Source organism: Eschscholzia californica, unplaced genomic scaffold (assembly GCF_041429995.1).
Source record: "Eschscholzia californica isolate CP2 unplaced genomic scaffold, dmEscCali1.0.p SCAF_6, whole genome shotgun sequence".
NCBI lineage: Eukaryota > Viridiplantae > Streptophyta > Magnoliopsida > Ranunculales > Papaveraceae > Eschscholzia > Eschscholzia californica.
The window spans coordinates 29,204,209-29,228,035 of NW_028238483.1; the positions used below are offsets into that span (position 1 = coordinate 29,204,209).

At 34.3% G+C, this 23,827-nt stretch overlaps 2 protein-coding genes across 7 annotated transcripts; both read right to left on the bottom strand.

The window, feature by feature from the left end:
- Positions 1–4,302: 4,302 nt before the first annotated feature.
- REV1 (DNA-directed DNA polymerase) lies at positions 4,303–19,086 on the bottom strand. 6 transcript variants are annotated; one of them, XR_015227237.1, is made up of 25 exons: positions 18,754–19,086; positions 18,533–18,677; positions 18,341–18,456; positions 18,168–18,244; positions 16,880–17,397; positions 16,609–16,737; positions 16,188–16,320; positions 16,009–16,097; positions 15,854–15,904; positions 15,570–15,773; positions 15,008–15,127; positions 14,039–14,131; positions 13,432–13,491; positions 13,246–13,332; positions 13,068–13,151; positions 12,891–12,963; positions 10,793–10,861; positions 10,450–10,542; positions 9,676–9,927; positions 9,536–9,591; positions 8,569–9,149; positions 7,891–7,951; positions 7,189–7,346; positions 6,005–6,078; positions 4,303–4,777 (listed from the first exon to the last, which is right to left on the bottom strand). XR_015227237.1 is itself a non-coding variant. In XM_086645524.1 (23 exons), the coding sequence occupies exons 1-23, from the start codon at positions 18,936–18,938 to the stop codon at positions 7,305–7,307; spliced, it is 3,318 nt and encodes a 1,105-aa protein (XP_086501650.1). In that variant the 5' UTR covers positions 18,939–19,086; the 3' UTR covers positions 6,992–7,304. The 6 variants fall into 6 exon arrangements, 2 of the variants coding, with proteins under 2 accessions (XP_086501650.1, XP_086501649.1); XR_015227238.1 differs by lacking the exons at positions 4,303–4,777; positions 6,005–6,078 and adding an exon at positions 6,678–6,881; XR_015227236.1 differs by lacking the exons at positions 4,303–4,777; positions 6,005–6,078 and adding an exon at positions 6,992–7,088.
- A 1,480-nt stretch (positions 19,087–20,566) lies between these two features.
- Positions 20,567–23,086, bottom strand: LOC147533281 (basic helix-loop-helix (bHLH) DNA-binding superfamily protein). Its single transcript, XM_086645525.1, has 6 exons — positions 22,560–23,086; positions 22,295–22,456; positions 22,020–22,085; positions 21,650–21,715; positions 21,024–21,074; positions 20,567–20,930 (listed from the first exon to the last, which is right to left on the bottom strand). Exons 1-6 carry the CDS (start codon positions 22,920–22,922, stop codon positions 20,781–20,783), a joined length of 858 nt encoding a protein of 285 aa, XP_086501651.1. The 5' UTR covers positions 22,923–23,086; the 3' UTR covers positions 20,567–20,780.
- Between the last annotated feature and the right edge of the window lie 741 nt (positions 23,087–23,827).

Below are 23,827 nucleotides of genomic sequence, written 5' to 3' on the forward strand. Positions count from 1 at the left end.
TTCTTGAATCCTTTTTTTTTTTTGTTGAAGGTTATTCTTGAATCCTTGATGTGAAGTTTGATAATTCAAAATTGGAGTGCTCCTGAATTGGATGAACCAACTGCTTCCACATGTCTTTGGTCTTGTATTCTGTTGTGACTCGTTTGGAGTATCAATAAATATATATATATATAAAACGAACAGATAATATTTAAAATTTGGATATATTTAAAATTTGGATATTAAAATTTTCTATTTAACTTTCTTGGGATGGCGGATGGCTTGTGGTTTTCAAAATGCCGTGGTTTTCAGGAATAAAAAAAAAAATTCGAGGAAGAAATTCTCTGGATATGTTTCTACGGAGAATACAAAGTAATTTATAACTTATAAAATTAACTTAAATTTTTTTTATGTCATTTTTTCCTCTTTCTTCTTCCCTTCTTTCTTTTTTCTCCGAAAAAAAACCATTCATCTCGTCTTTTTCTTTCTCCATCACTTCTTTTACTTATTTTCCCCAAATCTCTAACACCTACTAACCTTATTTCTCTAAATTCAACAACAAAGTTAGAGAGATAATGAGCAAAAAAACATTCTAAATCCTATAAATCATCAAACAAAATATCTTGAAGTTTTTAATACATCTTCCATGGGATGTCCAAAGCAAGTTTCTTCATCTATTAATCCTCTCCAAAATAAACACATTCTAAACCGTAGAAATCAGTTAATTTTGAACCCTAAAATATATTCACTTCTAAATATATTAGGTTTGTTCTCCATGTGTTTTAGAATTTAGTGATTAGAAAACAAAGCTTTGGAAAATAAGATAAAGAAAAGAATAAACACTTGGAAGGAGTTTAGGTTTAGAACCCTATAAAGATTTTGCTTAAGTTTATAAAAGTTCTTTATAATTCGTTCATGAGATCTTCTAAAATTTAATTGTGTTTAACTCTAAAACTGGAAGTCATATAGCAACAACTAGATATAGAAAAAGTCAATCTCAATTGACCAATTTCGTAAAGAATTTTTATTCCCCGGAGATTTTTCTTTATTCCTCAAAGTCGCGACCTTTCAGAAATGGCTAAAATGATAATAGAATAAGAAATACTACTAACATTAAGGGTTGATTCCGTTTTATCCCCTAAAGATTATAAACTTACAAAAAAGTTTACTCAACAAAAAAAATTCCCCACAAATGACCAAATAACATTAGGGGTCAAATCGGCCAAATTTGAAGTGAAAAAAATTAACTGTAATTCTTAAAAGGGCAAATTGACCCTTATAAACTTACATAGAGCTTCTCCAAATCCAAAACTCAAAAAAAGTCTAATTGTCATGTGTCAAGTCTCAGTTAAGATTCTCTTTCCCAGATGACACGATTAAATCTTCTATTCATAAGCCATCTCCAGTGCGAAAGTTAAAATAAAAAATAAAAGAATTACACAAAATAACAAAAGTGCATTTAATCTTTGTATATTTTTGGACCTAAATAATAAGTATAAAATGTTTTGTTATTTTTTAGTTATTTGTAGTGTTATTTTGACCTATTTGGTTAAAACCTCTTTTAGCTATTAGATACAAAATAATATTCAAAATAGGTATAAAAAAAACAAATATTTCATAATTATTATTTAGTATGACTAAACTATATCTTTAACAAAAAAAAAGTATGACTAAATTAGTTTTTGTGTAATTAATTTCTTAATTTTTTCTTTAAACTGTGATCGCATATTGTCGTTAAATGCGAATTTCGATATGATAAACACGATAACTGTCGAAATACTCTTGGCTTAAAGCCTGACGAAATGAAATTGTAGTTATAACAGGTGTACTTTCAATATTTTTCTCTCGAAAGAAAAAAGAAAACAGATTTTGTATAAACTGAATTTGCAAATTTTGCGAACTCTCTTTGCAGAGATTAATTTGCAGAGCTTGCAAACTCGAACTCATTTAGAGATATTATTAACTTAAACTTTTGTGCTAATTTTTGCGACATTTTGCCACTATGATCACCAACAGGTAAGTTACTTGAGATACTTGTATTAGTGTAACAAAAATGGGCCTAAACGTGACGGCTAAAATATTCAACAAAATAAACTAGAAACAAGAAAGTGTCCCAGGTAGTGTTAATTCCCGAAAGCTTAGCAATATTCGATATTATTTTTATTTTTGATACGCATATGCAAATCAAATGGGTTAGGAATTTTGGTCTTGAGAAAGGGTCGACGAGCTCACTCAGAAGACACCAACTCTTACTAAGTCTGAGCAAACACATATAGTCCAAACTCCGGACGTTCTCCTATGCAATCTGATATACCCGCGTAAGAGATAGAAAAGACCCCATCCATAAAACTACAAATATGAAGCTGAAAATGAGGTAAAAGTGTTTTCAAGGATGGCTCAACAAAACCATTTAAGAGATTTATTTGTAAGTCCTCTCATTCATTACACTACTAATCCCCTCCTTCCTAATCCCATTGTACCCAACTAGACTACAAAATGGAATTGTGTTTTCTGTTTTTATTAGTCCACATTCAGCAATTCTTTAAGCCCGCATTTGGGAACCTGTTTTGAGTTGCTTACTAGTGTTTTGACTAGATTCTCCCACACTTTACTTAAAATTACAAAATCGTGAAAAATGTGGGACTTTTCAAGTTAGTTGTTTGATAATCATAAAGAATATCATTTTTGTGTACCCGATAATCGATCTTATTCTTGTGGATCATGGATTTACAGGTTATATAGTCAAACAAGGTAAACTCAAACGACTATAACATATGTTATTAGAAGTCAACTTAAAGTTTCAATCAGACAAACATTTCATGAAAGTTGAAAAATCAATTTAAGTCTAACTCCATATTCAAACCATGATGAAAACATATTATAATAGTTTAAATATTAATGTGATCGATACTTATTTATAAAATGAAAGATAATATAAACAATCCATTACCACCCACTTGAATTAAATCATCTACAACATAAATAAGTTGTTAAGTGTGACCACACCCCTCTTGAAACAAGTTCTTTATTTTTATATTGTAAATATAGTAGCTTGATATCCAAGTGTCAAGTACTAGCTAGGATATTGTATCTTGATTTGAACGTTTACTTTTGTCAGCGTTAGGATATTGTATCTTGATTTGAACGTTTACTTTTGTCAGCATAATCTGCATTTGATACTAATCAGAATATCATATCTTGGTTTGAACATTTATTTTTGTTACCATAATCTGCAGTTATAAATTTAATGTATGCGCATAAACATATGTACAAAAGCGTTACGGGTCCCTTCCTAAAAAATGATGCAACCAAGGAAGGCAACTTGGAAATAAACAAGTGTTAGATCACATTCAAATAAACAAACAACAACAAATACCATAAATGAAGCCAGCCTCTCTCTTTTGTCCTTCAAATCAATAACTCCTACGCATTTGGTGACGGTGTTCTCCGCGTTTTTTTATTAACATTCTCTTCATTATAGTTTCTTTTCAAGATTTAATATGCAACTTCTTTGCTTGGACTTTGATTTTCACAAATGGGCCATTAAAACTAGGAAATAACCATTAAAAAACACTCCTTTTTCCTAAAAGTTATGAGTCACTTTCTCTTTTCCTGGATTTTGCCTTTTTGTCCACCAAAATCCTTTCCTTTATTACCAAGTGGTTGTAGTTTTAATCTATTAATTAACCATTATAATAATAAGAAGAATACTTCACTCGGCTGTACTGAAAAAATAGGGTTAGTAATCTCACCGATTATTCCATCTCCACATTTCGGACACCACTTTTACACCTTACAAAGTGCACTGCCGCGTTTAACAATTAAGGCTGTCTACCTGTGAATCTTTGCCTAGTTAGATCCAAGAAGAAAAATCCACCATTCCACACTGAAAAAGAAAAATAAAACAGCCATAAGTTCGACACTCATGGGTCGGTCTTAATCAAAACTCTAGGGTTTCAACCGAACATCTTTATCAAGTAATTTTCATTGTTTAACCTCGACTCATTACCTTATATATATATATTAAAACAGATAAATTTAGAGTGAGACATTGATGACCCCTAATTAAGTAATTTTGTAACAAATTTAGACCAACCAAAGAACACATGGCTTGACCTTTTTTTTCCTAATATCACGAGTCTTTGACTTGATGTGTACATAAAATGGGTACTCAAACAACTTTGGGTAAAGTCAAAATCAGCTGACTCCTTATTACTACTAAATAATTACTCCAATGTGAAAACCAATTTCTAGTCAAACAAATCCAAGATTTCCAAACCTAACCATTTCCAACAAATATTAAAATCCAACTGAAAAAGGAAAGAAAAAAAAGTCAAATTTATTACTACCCTTTAAAATTCTAATTTAGTCCCACATTTCAAAGGAAACAAAAAGTCTTTAGACACGTCTTTAAACAAACACCCAACTTCTCTATATAAACAGATTTAATGACAGAACTTCAACCACCATAATTTCTTAAGTTTTAAGAAGACAAAGAAAACCCTCAACTCAATAATGAAGTTCTTGAAGATTGCATTAATGGTTATGCTAATAGGGATGTTGATTCACCATGAAAATATGATTGTACATTCTAGAGCTCTTAGATCAAATGAAAATGATAATATTATCATCAAATCAATGGGTGGTTGTGAAGGAGATATATTCGATTCAATGGCAAGATTGTTATTACCTTCCTTCTCTGTTTCTTCTACAAATAACACAAAAGGAGGACACAATCGCTCGTCGGTGAAGGAAGATGTGGTATATACACTGGTTTCTGGACCAAGCAGGAAAGGTCCTGGTAATTGAACTAACAGTTTAGTTTCCAATTTTAACATTTCTTCCTCATCAAGAAGATTTCTTTTGTTTTTCTTCTCAGAATTTCTTTAGCTTTTTCAGTTTGATATTTCATACATACAGAAGTTTATATTCATACACATACATGTAATTTGAAGCTAACAATGGCTGTAAATTATGTTTTTATCAATTTATGATTCATTCTTTTATTGAATTATTTCAAGTTTAATTGTTTAGAACTATTAATTTGATTGATTTTTTTATTTTTAAATATGGGTTTGTGATAATATATAATTTCGACCCAAATTTTTACGAAGCTTAGAACTTAGAAAGAGAATTTCCGGCCGAGGAAATTAACTGGTGCTCTGTTTCGACGAAGGAAGGCTAAGTAAGAAAATGAAGAAACAGAATGTCTACCAGTAAATCATCTTCCATATGTAAACAGGAATCATGGACTTTAAGTAACTTTTGGTCAAAATATTAATCAAATTTTTGTTTCCCTAAGATTTTTCTCTTTTTAAAAGATGAGTACATCATATAACATGAGAATGTCTTACAAGTAAGATGGAATTATAACATAAATTCACCATAATTAATCCTCAGATGTCATGATAAATATTTCAGATTTATTTACACATATAATTACACTGAATAATACGACAAGGTAAACCACGACCTTCAAGTATCGAGTTTATGACTCCTAGCAAGATTTTAGACGCGATGCAAAACCATTAGGCTACGACCTTGTGTGCTACCCAATTATTAATTGGTTTTTATCTTTAATATCGGTGTAATAGATTGAGGAAGAAAATACGAAGAAGTAAAATGTTTCTTGGAGTTTTAGTCTTTTCAAGAGATTTATGTTTCTTACAAACAAAATTTTTACATCTAAATAAACCATAAGACAAATTAAAGAGAAGTAACTTGCCATATAATCTTACTCTATTCTTGTTAAGAGTTTATCTTATCTCAAACATAAATCATGTTTAGATTTTCTTTAGTCAAACTTAAGAATCCATGTCTGCATATTTTAAGGGCAAAAGCCCCAGTCAAATTCTTTCAATGAATTATATAAATGCAATAGGAAGACAAACAATGTAATAAAAAACACATAACTATTTTAAAGTAAACTGACCTCAAAATAAACCCTAAAAATCATCAAACAAACTACGACTACTACTTTTTATTCTTATAATATAATGAAAGGTAAATGAGAGAAAGTCCCTACCAAGGTTATAGGACCCATGACATATCTTGGATTTTGGAGGCATACACGACACCAACGTTAGGCTATAAGGGCATCTGCTTCATCACATAAAACTACAATGTCTAAAAGTAATAAAACATTTAATTTCTAGTAAGTTACCGTATAATTTGAAAATTTTGACATGTAGTGTGTATAATATATATTTATGTGTGACCTAACTTTGTGTCTTTATGTTCATACAAAAATCGTGCAAGTATTGAAGTTTAATTTATATACTTTGAGGGGAGGGAAGGGAAAAACACCAAAAGTAGAAATGTACCAAGCCTACAGACTATTAAAATGAGACAACCCGCTGCATCCAAAAAAAAAGGAAAAATATTTGCCTTGGCGTGCTAAATGTGCAATTACCACTGGTTCCACAAATCATAATTTAAGTATTTAATGATATTATAATGTGATAAATATATATATATATATATATATATATATACACACGACACCCACACCTATACATATTTTTTTTTTTGATGAGACACACCTATACATAGTTATACTTATATATATATATATATATATATATATATATATATATATATATATTGAAGGATCATTGCATCATGTAGTATAGAGAATGTTTTGCCGACATAATAATAAAAGTAACAGTACGGTGGAACTCAACCAAAGTAAAGACCGATTGGAAATATTTTCATATATTGAAAAAGAACCCTGATTCAATGAGCTCAAGCTCATACAGAGAGTTATAAGCTTGAACTCGCTAATTGTTGAAATTTAGGACAAGTCTATTTTAATACAAAATGGTCACCTTCTTTCTCATCAATCTCTCCACCATCTTCCTCTTCTCAAACTCCACTTACTTTCTCTCTAAATCCTTCTCCCACTAAGATCAAAATTCAGGTAGTCGAAGGAGGACTACATTTATAGTTTAATTTTGGATTGGATTGAATTCAAGAAAATCAGATGGCAACTCGCATCCCTTAAAAGCGTAAATAAAAGTAAGCCCTTTTGTTATTTACATTATAGCGTTTAAAATATTATATGTGCCTGTACATAGAAAGGGGACAACTGACGAGTAAACTCAATACACCTATTAAAACAACATAAACAACCAAAGTATACATAAATACACATATATATATATATGTATATATAGACCCAATGCAAAATTGAGAGCCAGGCTTGGATACCTTCATAAAGCAGGGCATGTCACCGAAAGAAAAAGTCCACCGAACCATAACACTATGTGAACTGCAGAAAGCTAGATTAGTGCAGTTAATAACTGAATGATATTGGCTAGCCGAAGCTAAATATTTAGATTCCCTCCATAGTGCTCACCAACTGAGGCCTGCAAAGTTAAATATATGCAGAGGGGATGTTAGTACATTGACTCTTGAGAATAACAAAACTGTCAATATATGTTCTAGACATGTGTCCCCCTCTCTAAACTCCAAAATAATCACGCTTGCAATGTAGTAAAGGTTTGGATTTTGGAATTTCTAGGTCGCTCGTCTAGGCAAGTTGCATATGAAAGCTCAGATAGTTAAACTGGAATAGTAACTCTTAAGACTAGTATATTACAGTGAATTTTCAACAAGAAGATTTCAGAGATTCTATTTGTGAGGGAAGACGTGGTTTAGCGCCGGCTTAGAACAAAGATTCTGTACTAGTTAGATATTTCTATATTATATAAAAACTGGAGGAGCACCATCTTTTCCGGTCAAAAGCGGTCTCCTTTTCCAAAAGAAGCTAAAGGGTGATATAAGTTTTTTTTGACAAGTTCGGACTCGTGAAATGATACTTGTAGGTTCAACTACTAACTGCACTTCTGGGAATTGTAACAGTGAGCAATTTTCACAAAGCTAAAATCTATACAAGAAAGGAGCTCATACCTGAAGGTATGGGAGTGTTAGCTCGCATACTTGAAGAAGAAGTGTTGACTTTGTCGCTAACCTAATGCAAAAACGATCTTCAATTAATATGTTATATTGTAAGGGTGATACAAATTATCTGGTTAAAGCAAAAGTCAAACAAGGTGCCGAAAAAATGTGAAATCCTGTTTTAATACTGTTTTACTGACTGTAAATTTGTTTCTGCATATAGGATTAAGATTTCAATTTGTAACAAAATCATTAGGTTTGGTTCTCTCTTTATTTCGTTCGTTCTCTTTCTGAGTAAAATTTCCAACTATTCCACTTCTACGTTCATCATTTCTGAACTTCCTTAGGTACATAATGTTTCCATGACTTCTCTACACAAGTTAATATTAGTAAAATAAAGATCCACACAAGTAACTGTAGGTACCATAAGGATCATACGGCATACCTGATTTAAGCTAGAAAACAAGTAAAAGCTAATAGCCTAGAACACATCCCAAATGACTGAATTGATGAGAACTAATGTTTATTAAATCTAAAAAATATCACAAGCCACTCCCCCTAACAGCAATTTCGGGGTAAAAAGATTAGGCTCCAATAAAGGGTGAGAATAAAATTATGCACAATGAGAAGGTTTATGTTTTAAGTTCTGAATGTATATATGAAAGAATATGAGACTGCAAGTTTGAGTACCTTCTCAGAAGACGAAAGCAAATATAGATCTCTTCAATATCATGCTCTATCTTTAATTCAATATACTGTCGAAGAAAATCACACAATAGTGAAATGGCATCTTCATCTCTGCCATTGATGGCATCCAGAGTAGAAATTGTGTTCTGCAGAATGGAAGATAAAAGACCACTGGACCCAGATTTGTAATACATTTCTGCGAGAATGTTCAATATGAAGTGACTGCTGTCTTTGAACTTTTCCACCCACAGTGGTGGATTTCCAACCCAAAGCCTATTCTGTGACGCAGATTCCTGCCCACTCATAGGGATATTCTCCATGCTTTTTATATTACAAGGAGATTCTCTTACTGAACTCCTATAATTATCACTAGAGCATCCAGGCCTATTATGTTCAGTAAGTGACTCAAGTATGTCGACCTTCACTTCTTCTGGCAACTGTTCTAGTACTGAGATGTCGAGTTGACTCAAAGATGCAGGCATTATATCAATTCTATCTGCCCCTGCAGCAGCAATACGCGAGTTCGAGGATCCAGCGCGAGGAAAAGATGTTGGCTGAATCTTCTTATGTTTGAACTCTTTTTCCTGACAGAGATAGTCATCCGCAAAGTACTGAACCAAACAAATATGAAATAGAAAAAGGGACAAATATTGCTGGTCCATATCGTTGATAATAAATCCTCCAAAAGAACAAAACATAATACTTAAAAAAAATCATCTTGTAATTTTGATTGAACTGTTCATTTTCACTTTAACACAGTAAGAAAATATCCGCCCAAACATTCCAGGGAGAGCAGCAATGGAGTTAAATATTCAACTTCCATAGTCTGATGCTATCTCTTTTGGTTTCAGCTGAATTGTTAGGCTCGGGACTCGGGCTGGCTACTAAATTAAAGGGTCCTCAGCCAAGCCTCTTTATGTGTGTATATAAACATTGAAACAGGACAATTAATAAAGCAACTTAGGCTAACCTTATCTTCAGCTGTGTTGTTTTGTTGAATAGGTTCTTTGCCCTTGTTTGTCCCACCTGAACTCAATGAAAACAGTATACTATATTGACTCTTTTAAACCATATACGAACAAAAATTTTGGGTTTCGGTGATAAAATCACCTTTCACATGTTCAGTTGATGAGGTGGGATGAGAACTTTTCATGTTGCTACCTTCCTTTCTGTGTTTCTCTAAGAAATCAGATAACTTCCCATTATACATTTCATTTACTTCAGAAAACAAGTCTGGAGGAAGACTTTCAATAACCCCCATGTCGAGATGGCTAATTGGGGGCAACGTTGATGCACCGGCTAAAGCGTCATTGCTTGATTGGTTACTACCCATTTGATGTGAGTGACCAACTGTTCTAGCATCTGTAGCATGCAAAAGATTGTGCAATGAGAAGAAACACCTATGTGATAGTATTACAACTGCGACTCATCAGTAACCATGATAGATATACCAACAATTTGGAGAATTAACACCTAGAGTTACAAATGCAGCAGCATGTACTATCAAAATATCATATCTTAAACCGGACTGTTTAATCCTACAGCAGGCACACTATATGGCTTATTCACAATTAGCAGATTTGTTGCTAATTTACTACTTAATTTTTTAATAAAAGTATATCTAATGTTTGAATACCACGTCAATATACTGCTCTAGAATCTAAATAATATTGCGTTAATCATAAAATGCAACATTTTGTTAGATTATCTTTTGCATTGTCTATTCCTTATGGATATCATCAGTACGATTATTTCTCATCAAAATTGACGTGTAAAAAATGGTATATTTGACTAGTAAATTAGCGTTTTGACATTTTATATTGATGTGTAAAATATATGATGAGTTGTAATACTTTGTGGCAGTGGTGTCCAGCCTGCCCTTACCTCCATCACCCCTCTCTCTGGCAAGAAAGCTGGATCCTTCTTTATCTCCAGGCGCAGTTGAAAGCCACGCTGTCAAGGCATTTTTTCCATGACCTTCATATGATCAAAACCAATAAATTGTTACCTTCCAAAAAGAGGTAATATTGCACATATGAGAAACATGGTTTCCTTTTTTTTTTCTTTTCTTTCTTTTTCTGAACAGTATATAATAGGTCAAAGAAGACATAATTTTACAACTTCTTTAGCCTAAGCTGAAATTCTGAGATGCAAATGATAAATGGTTCCACTAGCAAACTCCTAAATCTATTTGCATGTAATAAAGCAAAAGATCTCTTTGAGGCACCTTGTCTAGTCATGTCTGCATTTTCCAGTTTAGAGACTTGCAATCCAACGCCTCGGATCTCCTTGACATCTTAAGTAAGATCAAACCACAAGGGGTTAATGAGAGCTTATTTTGGATCGGAGAACTCAAATTTCAATACAGACAAAACCTTAAGTGAAGAGAAATATCAACATCTAGCACGACTGGTAAACAGCACTAGATATGCTCCATAAAGAAAATCAATTAAGACTTGACAAGAAATCAAAGACAAACAAAAAAAAACGGGTTAGAAAAGATGGAAGATGCAAAACATAAAGAAAAAAAAACATCTTCATGGTTTTGAAAGCACCGACAATCTACTTTAAGAGGTCTATAGATCCCATGTGTACAAGAAGTAGATAATTCCAAAATATAATAATAAACTAAGAAATATAAAGATGAAATGCAAGTCATATTGAAGGAATTTTGTAAATACATTATCCATGTCGAGCAAATTGAGCGTCAAAAAAAACGGGTTAGAAAAGATGGAAGATGCAAAACATAAAGAAAAAAAAACATCTTCATGGTTTTGAAAGCACCGACAATCTACTTTAAGAGGTCTATAGATCCCATGTGTACAAGAAGTAGATAATTCCAAAATATAATAATAAACTAAGAAATATAAAGATGAAATGCAAGTCATATTGAAGGAATTTTGTAAATACATTATCCATGTCGAGCAAATTGAGCGTCAATAAATTATATTTTTTAATATGTACACAATCAAGTTTTTTTTTTCCTTTTTATTTGCAAGAAGGCAATTATCCACTTATTCAACTTGTTTCTTCCACTTGGCAGTTTTCAGCCACATAAATAGAAATATACGGTTATAAATGACAGTATATCAGATTCTCAATTGTTTCGAATAATATTTGAGAACTTAATAGTGCTGACTCCCAAAAAAACTCAGTTTATATGGTCTCTGAAAAGGAGAACACGAGTCTAATACACTTGCCAGGAACAAGGAATTCAGAGGAAGGGAGAGTTTAACCGATGCACTGATTCCCGTGGCTAAGATTTATCCATCAGATAATGTCTAGGATAATACTCTAAAACTCAAAGTATATGCATAACAAATAAGACGAAGTAATGAACTTAAGAGTTCAATAGATACTCTAGCCAATATTTTCAATAGACCTCAAAATATCCAAAATAAAGTAACGACTAGTTTTAAACTTTTGACAATTTTGAACGTTTCAGATGATACTGATTGAAACTGCAGAAGTTCAAACTTCGTCTAGCCCTACTTGGAAAACAGATCGCTCTAGTACATGGTATGGGCTGGTCATATAGACATATACGATACGCCACCATGTGATAATCCAGTACATTGGAGTCTTGTTGTTACTTATTTTCAGTTCCGGTACATTTTAGACTATTTTTCAAGACTATATATGCCCTCTATGCATATGGAATAGATACATCTATCTCAATGAAATTTAAAATCGTAACTAGTAACTAATAATTGTTGTAGTTACTAGTTAACAACTCAACCAGTTGAACACTTGAGCTTAAAGATTTTTACTGAGAAAATGGGTCAATTAAGGCGATTTTGGTACGCCCAATTTGGGGTACTTGATCGCAAACACACCCAAAAAAAAGTACGGGCAATGGTAGAGTATCTGGTAACAGTGGTCTAGCCATCCCAGGTCAAGCATCGTATGAAATCTTGTTTTTGGAGAAGGTCAAAAGTAGCAAACTAAGCTGAGAAACTAAACAATGTTGCAGTACAAAACAAAAGACACACAGTGACGGAACTACAATCTTCTAATAGCATGCAGTTTTGACTTTTGCGTCCTCAACATAATCAAAGACAGATCATTGAGAGTGGTTTCCCATTTGTGTAAGTTGTGAACTAGAAAGAAGACATAGGTTTTAAGAGACAGGCATTTTGAGGTGGTAGAGTCTAGGTTCGCTTCATTAAAATGAATTATTTGTGAATTACCTCGGCGATCAAACTTGGAATTTAAAAGTCCACTATCTGAAGTCCAAACTCAATGAAGGGTAGCATGGATAAAAACTATTTCTTATGATGAAAAGCCCACATAAACTCAAATGAAAGACATACGGAAGCTCTTACCTATATTTAAGGAACCAAATAACTGTTTGCTTACTCTTTCAAGCACTTCCACATCGTCAGTAGCAATTGGAATCTAAGCAGATTGAAAACCATGCTTGGGTTCAAAAGCAATAAGATAATTATCATCAAAATGTAAATAAGAAACAAATGTTTGCAACTTAAGAAGATTCAAATTACTGTGGCTGAGTGGCTCAAATTTTCACAGTCCCCGCACCCCATGTATTTTGTTGGCTCTTCCGCACCTTCCCTTCTTTTCTTTACCTACAAAAATGTGCAAATACACAACATACTTGAAGAAAATTAAGTTTAAGGTGATAAATTTACAAAATAGAAAAGAAAACATGAGAAGTTATACCTTTAGTGTAATAGTGCGCCCTTGAACTCCACATCCTTGTAAACGCAAAGAAACCTCGTGGCACAGGTTTACAAGAAAATGTTGACTCTGCAATGGAGTAAGCATAAGAAAAATTACTAAGTCAAACTAGCATCACGAAAAGATAAGTATATTAAATCTGCAGTATATCAACACGACAACACCCACATCTTTTAAATCATTGAACCTCACTCCCCAGTTTACTTCAGCTCCAATGGACTTAGTCTCCTGCTAATCACAGTGCTTGAATCAAGTAGCGGAAATAGTTATATATTTAAGGAAGAGAATAGGATAGCTTACAAATTAATAGTAAATTAAGACGGTAAAGGCGCACAACTGAGGAATGGAATAAGTTTAAAGTTGTAGTCCATATCGTTAGACAGGTCCCCAAATCAATGACAAACTTATTTGTATGACATCAGATCTTTAAGCCGTAAAGTAGTCCCAGATCATTGACAAGTGCACTTTAGGGCTCAGATATTCCTGGACTTCTTTGTCCATAGAGACTATCTAATAATTTGGATATTTTCAGAAAAAAAAACATGCCACTATTATTCATTTCAGAAGTAATTTTCCTAGACACCACCCATGACTTTGTTCAATCCATTGGCCATCACACAAGAAAAAGAATATCTTCTTTGAAACATACATCCAACTCAAGGAAGATTAGGAAAAAAAATGTGATGAACCAATTAGAATTCTGGGTCTCAACTTCTTAGAAGAACATCTGGACAAGAAGAGCACATCGAGTACGAAAATAAGATGTTTGCCAAACCTGACGCATTCTAACATCTCTGTTATCAATCCCTCTGCAGTAGTTCCAGAGCATAATACCAGTCTTTTCACCAAAGTCCTTTTGAAGACATTCCTGAGGAGGAGAGAATGCATGCAACAAACGGGCAAGATTTAAAACTTGAGTACTGCTAAATCCACATGAGTATGTATTGGAATGCAAACTTCTAAGCATAATATGCACAAAATTGATAGACCATCATGGGTTTTATTTTACTTCAACTAAGTGTTTAAAATTGGTTTTCGAAACAAAAATAACACCTTAGGAAGGGCAAGATTTCATTGATCAGTGGAAAGGCCAAAAGGCAAAGTATGAGTACAAGGAAACTAGAATAGATACAACATACAAGGGCAACATCACTACCCCCACACTCAAGCAGGAAGGAACTTCTCAGAAATTAAAAGCATCCCAACAAGATAAATGTAAGAAATTGTTTACACGTAGTTCTTTATAGCTTGAAATAACACCATCTTCAGTAATAGTTTACCATTACTTGGAAGGTTCCCTTTTGCCACATAGAGTAAGAACAACCGCTTGTTCGTTATAGGCTTATAGCCATTTCTTGGCGATAACGTTACCGTTATATTATTCAAATTTATTAATAACAAAAGTATAGACCATTAAGATGGCAAGTATTTACCTTTTTACATTATAACCTTTATTTGAAAATAAAATTTCTTTACATAAATTATGCAGAATCAAAAAACAATTTAATATTACAAGTCACACCAAGAACTGATTAATGAATAATGAATCGTGAAAGTTGCAAATACTTTAGAAGAAAGCGAAAATAGTTTCACAATATGGTCATCCATAAAAAGTAGTAGACAGTAAACTGGTGGTCATAAACCATATGCTATTACTTTACTCAGAGTTAATTCCACATTGTTCTGTGAAAGAATAGGTGTTTCGACCAGTTTCATTTAAGGGAGAAAAAGACTTGTTACAAACCTTGGAGACCACTCGCAGCTTCCCACAAGTTTGAATGCATTGCTTCTTCAACTTCTCTTCTAAAACACGTCCAATGCCAGGAAGTGCCTTAATTGGAAGTTCACTTAAATAGCCTTCCACCTAGGAATATATATGATTTTCGTTAACAAACTGGAGCTGGTGTCAGACTTTGTGAGTAAATCAAATAAAAACATCGGGAACTCCCATAAGAAAGTCATAGACTCATAGTCAGATACAACAGTGCTAATAAACAAAGCAACTCTTCACCTTGTAGACAGCTCACCATTACAGGAGCTCTTAGAAGCTCTTCCTCTTACACTAGGTAACTAAATTCTAAAACGATGTTGTCGAAGTCTCTTGACTCGTCAACAAAAATAGAGAAGAAAATCACTCCAGTCCTCTCATTAGATAAACCAAAGTGCATTGTACCAAAAATATTGACATCTTTTTTTATGTAACATAAGTAATTGTCTTGTTTATCCTCTTGGCTACTACTACTATCCACAAACTACTTGGATAGAGCAAGAAAAAGAAAATCATCCATACGCCAAACAAAAATTACCTTTTCAGGAGGAATAAAATATTGGCCATCTGGTTTAGCAGTTCTTGTGGCTAGGCGAGCCATGAGTAAATTACCAGCAATACCAGCACTTGCCGTGCATCCAGTTGTATCTACTATTTCTTGCCTGATCTTTGATGCAAGATGTTCTGGAGCTTCATCTTCTCGATCTGTTACATCTAAAAATGCTTCATCGCAACTTACTGCCTGTGTTCAATATACAGTTACTATTTTACTGAAAATTGGTGATATACCAATTAAGAGGATGACACAATTATGAGAGTTACCTGAACTTTCTTACAATGCTTGTGCAAAATGTCATAAAATTGATCAGCTACCTGCAATAGAAAGAATAGATTGTAACTCAAATTAAAACATAGCAACTACTGGAAGTATCTGACTCTACTCGCTACAAAGTTGAGTACTGGACACTATTACTTGCCTCTTCATACGCTTCAAAGTTATATGGCAAAATAACAAGGTGAGGACAAAGAGCTTTGGCATCCCTAACAAAGATTCCGGACCTTACCCCTGGACGACAAAGGACAACAAAACATCATTGACAAGACTCTACCCAAACATAAATTTAAATGTGAATGCATAAGGCAACACTTAATCAACCATAATCTCGTGCAGGATAGTTGGCGGAGGATATTTCAGCTGTCCCTTTGGGATTGTCTGAGTGGCACACCGCTACGGGCTTATCTTGTAAATCGGGGCGGTTTCTGATGACCACAGATACGAAAAAGCAGTCCTGCAATCCATCTCATTATCAAGATAAATATCATAACAAAGATGAGGATTAAAATGAAAGAAAGAAAGAAGTAATTAGAGCATGAAAAGAAAGACATTGTCATGGAGAAAGACTCCGACAACCTATTATCACAAACTCTTTTATCTTCAAATGGTTCACAACCAGCAGATTAATTGATCGTCATAACGAGCAGAAATAAGTTAGGAACACGTTAATCAGAACAAAAATTGGAAACAGAAAAGTCATGAATGCAAGTAAACATATCCATATAATGACAAAGAATGTTACCATATCTACATGGATAATTGTAGCTTTCCCGGAGACATGAGAAGCATTAGCAGTAGTACATCCAAGCGAAGTTGGAAACCGTTTGCGGTACCGATTTCTCCATGTTCCTATGAAATGCAGACGTGAGTACTGCAAAAGAGAACAGATTGTATCGTCAGAAATCAGTGTTAAGAATCTCAAGTCTCAACTTGTTCGAGGGAGATGATATGTCTTACATCATATGATTGTGCGGGTCTTATGGTTTAGTGCTAGGTAACTCACACTTAATTACCTTGAAGTAATTCTTCACAAAATTAGGATCTCCAAGCGTCGAATGTCTTTGATCAGGAACTCCTGGCGTACTTGTTTCGGATCTGTTTTGATTGTCTAAGCACCTGCTACTAACTGAAGTTGATGACTTGTGAGGACTGAATTCAGTGTCTTCTTTGGACTGTTTTTCTTCTTTTACATCGGAGTGACTTGCATCTATAGTTCTTACCTCAGAGAAATCTTTATCAACATCAACAGAATTAGTTTCTATTTTTAGTTCTTCTGAAGGTTTTCCATCGCCAGAAAGGACACTCTCTCCACTGCATTCAGTTATATTTTGCATAAAGTCACCCGCCTCAGATGAAACCTTATCGGTGCTTCCTTTCTTTGACAAGGATGCCTCAGTTTCAATTTTTACATGTTGACTAGAGGGAGGCTCCGCATCCTCAGAACTTGAGCTACTTTTGATAGCAAAGTAAGAAGATAATTTTGGCTGCCCACGAAATTCATTAGAGAGTTGATCCAGTTGATAAGGAACCCCTGGAAACAATTCATGAACGAACCAGGAGCAGGTTACGTCAGAATATTGATGAAAAAATTTTGCTTCCAGGTTTTTAATAGAAAAAAAAGATATCCAAAACCAAGGTTATAAAAACAAAGGATTTACAGAATCAGAATCATGAATGGCTTCAACACGATTTGCAACAAAAACCAGGTGACTGAGGGGCCTCATGTTCGCCCGATAAGATAAGAAGTCAATAACTACAACTTCTCAAGTAAATATTACTGACATACAAGTTGACAATGAGATGATTAACCATCCATCCTCAATTTTTTGAAGAAAAAACAGAACAAGAAGGCCATGTAACATAAATTGCAAACAAACAAAACATAACGAATTGTTGGATATGTAGTATTTCTTTGGTGGCGTATCTTCTAAAGGCATCTCAATTTGACCCCTATTTACGAGCTTCTAACTCGAAGAATGCATTTATGTATTCATACGCCCACGCTGGTACAAATAAGGTAGACTTCATGAAGGTTTGGTGTGCAATTCATAATACCTCATTTTAAACTAAGTATCTAAAAGGTAAGATTCACATGAATCATAATCGTAGTTAACAATCATTGGTTAAATAAAACACTAAACACAAAGTGTTGTTGGATACTTCAGTATACCAAACGCATGATTGTACGATAAGACAGTACAATGAAATATGGTAACCTAACTATTTGTGATAACCGTTACATCAATGAGGAACAAAGAAATACAAAAAGACAAGCTAATGAACAAGTACGACTATACTTACAATTCAAAAGTTTGTTAGCAGCAACAGAGTCCAGAACCCATGTTGGTTTTACTACTGGTAATCCACCGCTAAAAGACCTAAAAATGTTAAAACAACCAGTAAATGAGACCCAGAAGAAGAATAACTATAAAACATGTAAGAAATTAATCAAATTTAGAAGATTGGAAAAAAACCTAATATTCTTAATTTTACTGTCAGGAAGATTGCTACAGATGATATGAGTTACTCGATGCCTTGAGAAGTAATTCTCGAATCGTCCCCCATACTTCAACATGTAACTCCGAAGTTCCTGAAACGAATTAATTCTCTTATAAATTCAAAAAATGAATAATTTTTCACATGTAGAGAGAGGGAGATTTGTAAACCTGGCTAGAAGGAACAGTGAATCCATCAACGAAGATCGAAACCCCATGAAACAGAGGTTTGCAAGAATTGGGGTCAGTGAGTGAAGAACTCGAGGCGTCGGCATCAAATTGATTTCGGAGCTTTCGATTCTTTTCTTGCATATAACTGGATGAGATTGAATCAACTTATCAACAATAACATTAAAAATGAAGGGAGTACAGAGAGAGGGAGAGAGAGAGACCTGCCGAAGTCGGAGAAGGGGGAATTGCGAGAAGAGGATTTGGAGGACGAGAGAGAGTTGGATCCCCAGGCGACGCCTAGGGTTTTCTGGTTGGGCTTTCTCTTCTTGGCATTGTCGTTGTTAGGGTTTGAGGAATTGGAGTTGATGCTCCTCTTCGACTTCCCGCCCGAATTTCTTGAACTCATTTCCCCTCGTAGAGAAATTGCAACGACGAGCAGAAAGCAATTTGGCGCGAAAATCTCTTCAGTATTTCACTCCCTCGATCCCTTTCTTGTTTTGTGCTCCGTTAAATCTATATTGGCGGTAATCCTTTATTTTCTTTTGAGTTAATTCCTATATGGCCCCCTACTTTGTGGCCAGCTTCCTTTATGGCCCCCAAATTTCTGTAAATTCAAATATGGCCCCTTATTTTCATGGAAATGCCATAACTACCCCCATTTATATAATTTTAAAATAAATTTAGTTAGGAAATATCTCTCTCCACTTCACTTCCACCTTACATCCCTCTCCACCATACATGTCTCTCCACCTCATCTCTCTCTCCACCTCACCTCTTTCTTATCCGACGAAGGTCGCCGGCCGGAAAATTTTCCGGCCGGCGACCTTCAACATAAATTTTTTTTTTTTTCAAACTCTCCTATTTCTCTCTCTCTAAAAAAAATAAAAAAATCCTCCCTTCTCTCTCTCTAAATATTCGCCGGAAAAACCAAACCTTGAAGGTCTGGTTTGCAACCCCCTTCGCCGGAAAAACCAAACCTTGAAGGTCTGGTTTGGTTGCAAACCAGACCGAGATCTGGTTTAAACAACCAGATCGAGAATTTGGTTTATGAAACCAGACGGGAATCTGGTTTCATCATACAGAGTAAACTTGATGATATGTTTTTTTATTTGCAGTTTATAAGAAAACAAAACACTTCTTCTTCCACAAATTTCGGTCACCGCCACCATTACTTTTCCCACAAGTTTTCTGTATATTTTTATCCACAACCACATCCATGTATCATTCTCTCTCTATTCCTCATTTTCCTCTTCGCTCTCTCTCTCTCTGATCTTCTCTCTCTCAGTGATTGGTTTTGAAGAGCCCAAGCTAGTGCCTTCCAGCGATATTTTTTTCGCCAGAAAACGGCTAGAGAGAGAGAGAGTAAAAGATAAAAACAATGGTGGTGGTAGAGGGAGGAGAAAAAAGATTTTCAAAAAAAAAATATTAAAGTTATCGATAATGGTTGTTTGCTGGCGACCATTAGCGGAATTGGTAGCAAATGGTGGTTGAGTTGTGAAAAACGAAAACTAAAAAAAATATGTGATTATTTCCCTCAGAACGCCGACTTTATCACCTGTCAAAGATTTATTTGGTTCTTGTCTTAGAAAATGGGGTTTAATTTTGAAAACGAAGATTTTCTATTTTTGCCATAACGAGAATTTCAATTAGAATTTAACAGCAATGAAAGTCCGCCAATGACCCTTGTTGGCGTGAAAGAAAAAGAGTGGTGGAAGCATAAAGATATTTCCATGCCCTAGAGACTTTTTAGGAGCCCCCCCCCCCCCCCACCCCCTCCCCCCCCCCCCCCCCCCTCCCCCACCACCTTCTTCACAGTCAAATCACATGTCAAGTGAGCTTCCTACTCTGACTCCTAAATAGTAAACCTGAAGTCACAAAGTACAAACCAATACTTCCAACCCATGCAGATGAAACAAAAACAATGAAAAAAGACCTGCAAAATGGACAACTCAATCTGACTCACACTCTCTATCAAATTAGCTTCACTAACCCCCAAATTTCCCAAAAAGTTTCATAAAAGAGAAAGATCACACATTAAAACTAAACTATTCATTCATCATCTTTTAAGCACATAATTAGTTCAAAATTCCCACTTTGAACATTACAAAACACATACTCAAAACCCCCCAAAATATGATTCTTGGCTACATCACTACTTCTTTATATACCATATGTATTTTATAAAGTAGAGTTGCTGTATCTTGGTACCCACAAAAATGATGAAGCAACTATATATATATATATAGGTTTAGTGTTTTGAGGAAGAGGAGTTGCTTCCCATGGCAGCAGGTGACCACAAATCAGCACCATTGGAGTTGGCGACATAAGCTGTGTACTCAATTGGAACCAAACACAACCCTCTGCTCCTTAGACCTCTTCTTCCTCCATATTCACCTTCCTGCATTCAAAATGCAGATACTACATATTATTCAACAATACAAAAAAAAAAGACCTACAAAAAAAGAAGATTACTAGTAGGTGAGCAGATTACTAGTAGGTGAGAAGATGATGGCAGCTTTTGTAGATAAGGAGAACACAGCACCTACAAAAAAAGATTGTTACAAACAAAATTAGGAATTAAAAAGGTCTCCCACAAATTTTCCTCTTCCTAAGTGAATGTCTGCCACGGAGGAGACTAAAATTCGAATCTTACTGTATCGTAAAACTGCCCTGACCATATGCATATACTTCACTTTTGACAAGTTCAAATTGTAGTAAGACTAGTGATTTGTGTGCCCTAGTTATTTTTGCCCTACGGTTTGTGGGCGGTGCATGAAATTTGCTCATATGATATTAAACGACATAACAACCAAATGGGTTTGTAGTCGGAAACATCCTCTCAGGATTCAAAATATTGTAGGAAATAATTACTCGGGTAGTTTAGTTTAATTAGTAGTAAATTCTTCTAGATTTACAAATTAAAATTTTCTAAATGCATTAACAATTACGACAAATTTAGATTCAAATTATCTTACAAAGTACTTCAATTGGTCTGAATTTATTATTTTCTACAAACTACAAGTTCTAACTAGTCTAATGAATTATTCTCAACAAATCCGAAATTCGATCTGGACAAAAATAGTCATTGGATGAAATTTGAATAAGTTAGTGGTTTACCTGAACTTGATCATGCAAAAATCTGATATAACCCATTGCTTCATGAAGAACAGAAGCTGTATCTGTCTGTATTTCAACATCAATCACACATTATCAAAGCTCAGTCAAATACCTAGTCAAAGAACTGAGTACACAGTGATGGCTAATAATGTTGTTTAATTAACCTAGATTCTACTACTAAATGAACAAGCATCCACCTAGGTATTCTCACGAAACTTTTACATTGATAAATCTAACATCATTGGAACTTGGAACTCATATAACAACCATTGGATCAACTTCTCATTTTACTATCCAAAGGTTTAAAATCAGTTACAGTTTAAAATTAACTCCATTACTGTTTCTACTGTAATTAATGAAGATTCATCACCTTCCCAAAAGGAGAAACAAGCTGCTGTAAAGCTGTAATTCTTTCTCCAAGTTTTTCTTTCCTAACCTGTAAATGTTATTAAAATCATCATTACCCAAACAAAATAAACAACAAAATGTCCAGAACACAAGTACTAAAAACCACATATGACTCTCTCTCTAAATTAATGACATGCAGTTGCAGATATAGAGAGAGAGAGAGAGATGGGTAGAGAGAGAAAGAGGAATTAATTAAGTTAATCCACTATTAACAGATTCAATTTTAAATTATCTTACTTTTACAGGTCTGGTTGTGGAAGTTGGGGTTTCCTTCTTTGATTTCTTAGATGTTCTTTTGTTCTTTGATAATGGAACTGAATTGGGTTCCTCTGAAGTTCCTAACCCATTTTTTCTTTCTTCCTCTCTCTTTTTGGGTGTTTCTCCAACTTTTTGACCTCTCTGCAAAAAAAAGAAAAACCCATTAACATCAACTCTTTATCTCTCTCCAAAAATACCCACAAACCAAATTTGAGAGAAATACAATTGCTTGCTCTAATCTTACCTTTGATTTGGTGTTGAAACCATTACTGCTACTACTGTTATTGCTAGAAGAAGCAGAAGAAGAATCACTATTACCAGTAACTCCTGAAATTGGGTGGTGATTTGTAGTAACTGTTGTTTTAGCCTTAGTTGATCTTTCAAGAAACCCCTTTTCTTCTTTGTTAACATTGTTACCAAAACAGAGCATAGTGGAAGATTTGGAGGAATGAAAACTTGAATACATGAAGCTCTGTTCATCAAGATGATTTCCAGTACTACTACCACCACCACCATTACTACCCATGATGTCACCTGCAGAATCAAGAAATTGAGAATAATCTCCACATGAAAGTGGGTCTTCTTCAATACCCTCATTTGTTGCCATTAAAACTCCCCTCAAAAAGTTATATAGATAAAGAAAAACGGAGTATGGAGAAAGTGTTGAAATTTTTTGTACCTCAACAACTACTATACTATAGTAGAGCTAGTGAGAGAAAATAAGAGAGAGAGATAGAAATGGGGTGATGGGGTGATAAAGGAAGAAGTGACAGACTGACAATTCAGAAGCTTCTTTGAGTTAAGTGATGGCAGTTTTTCATCTGTTGTTTTGTTTTGTTTAGCTTTCTTTGTTTCTTTATATAATTTTGTTCTTGGGGTTTTTCAGGTCTTGGTCAAAACCACCTTCTTTCTATAACCAAAACAACAACAGTGGTTTTTTCTTCTTTCTCCAAATGTACTTACTTATAAAAGATGTTTCTGGTTTTGACGGTAAAGAAACCTTTTTGTCTTTTTAGTAAACCGACTTTCACTACCATCTCGTTTCTAGTAATTTTCCTCGTTTACATCTTTGTTGTTGTTTTCATCTCTAATGGAGTATGGGTCCCAAACAAAAAGAAAAAAAAAAAGAGTGAGGATTTCATTATGGGACCAAAGGCCTATGTATCCACCACTTAGGGTCTCTTAATATTGTGCTAACTTTACTTCGATATGTTAAATTTGTGGTATACACCATTTTCTATTATTTTCTTCCTCATAGTTGAAGAGGTCGAGGTTTTGATGGATGTTTTATTGGATCGGGTCTTCCGAACTATGGAAGGTGACTAATTTGTTTAACCACCGTCTCTGTACTGTAATCTCCACTTAATGTAGCAGTATTCGTTGTTCATCAAAATAACATTGGTATTTTTTTGCCTATCGACTTAAGAGTGTATTACATCACATATCCATGTCAGATATTTCGTCATATATCTACCTAAAGAATGTATTATATTACGTATTCATGCAGACAAT

Coding starts and splice junctions, on each gene's coding strand:
- REV1 (XM_086645523.1), bottom strand. CDS start 18,938: ATGAGTTCAAGAAATTCGGGCGGGAAGTCGAAGAGGAGCATCAACTCC. Junction 15,774..15,853: donor AGCATTGTAAGAAAGTTCAG/GTAACTCTCATA, acceptor TATTGAACACAG/GCAGTAAGTTGCGATGAAGC. Junction 13,333..13,431: donor GGTTCAATGATTTAAAAGAT/GTGGGTGTTGTC, acceptor ACTCCATTGCAG/AGTCAACATTTTCTTGTAAA.
- LOC147533281 (XM_086645525.1), bottom strand. CDS start 22,922: ATGGCAACAAATGAGGGTATTGAAGAAGACCCACTTTCATGTGGAGAT. Junction 22,457..22,559: donor GTTTCAACACCAAATCAAAG/GTAAGATTAGAG, acceptor TTTTTTTTGCAG/AGAGGTCAAAAAGTTGGAGA. Junction 21,075..21,649: donor TTTTGCATGATCAAGTTCAG/GTAAACCACTAA, acceptor CTTTTTTTGTAG/GTGCTGTGTTCTCCTTATCT.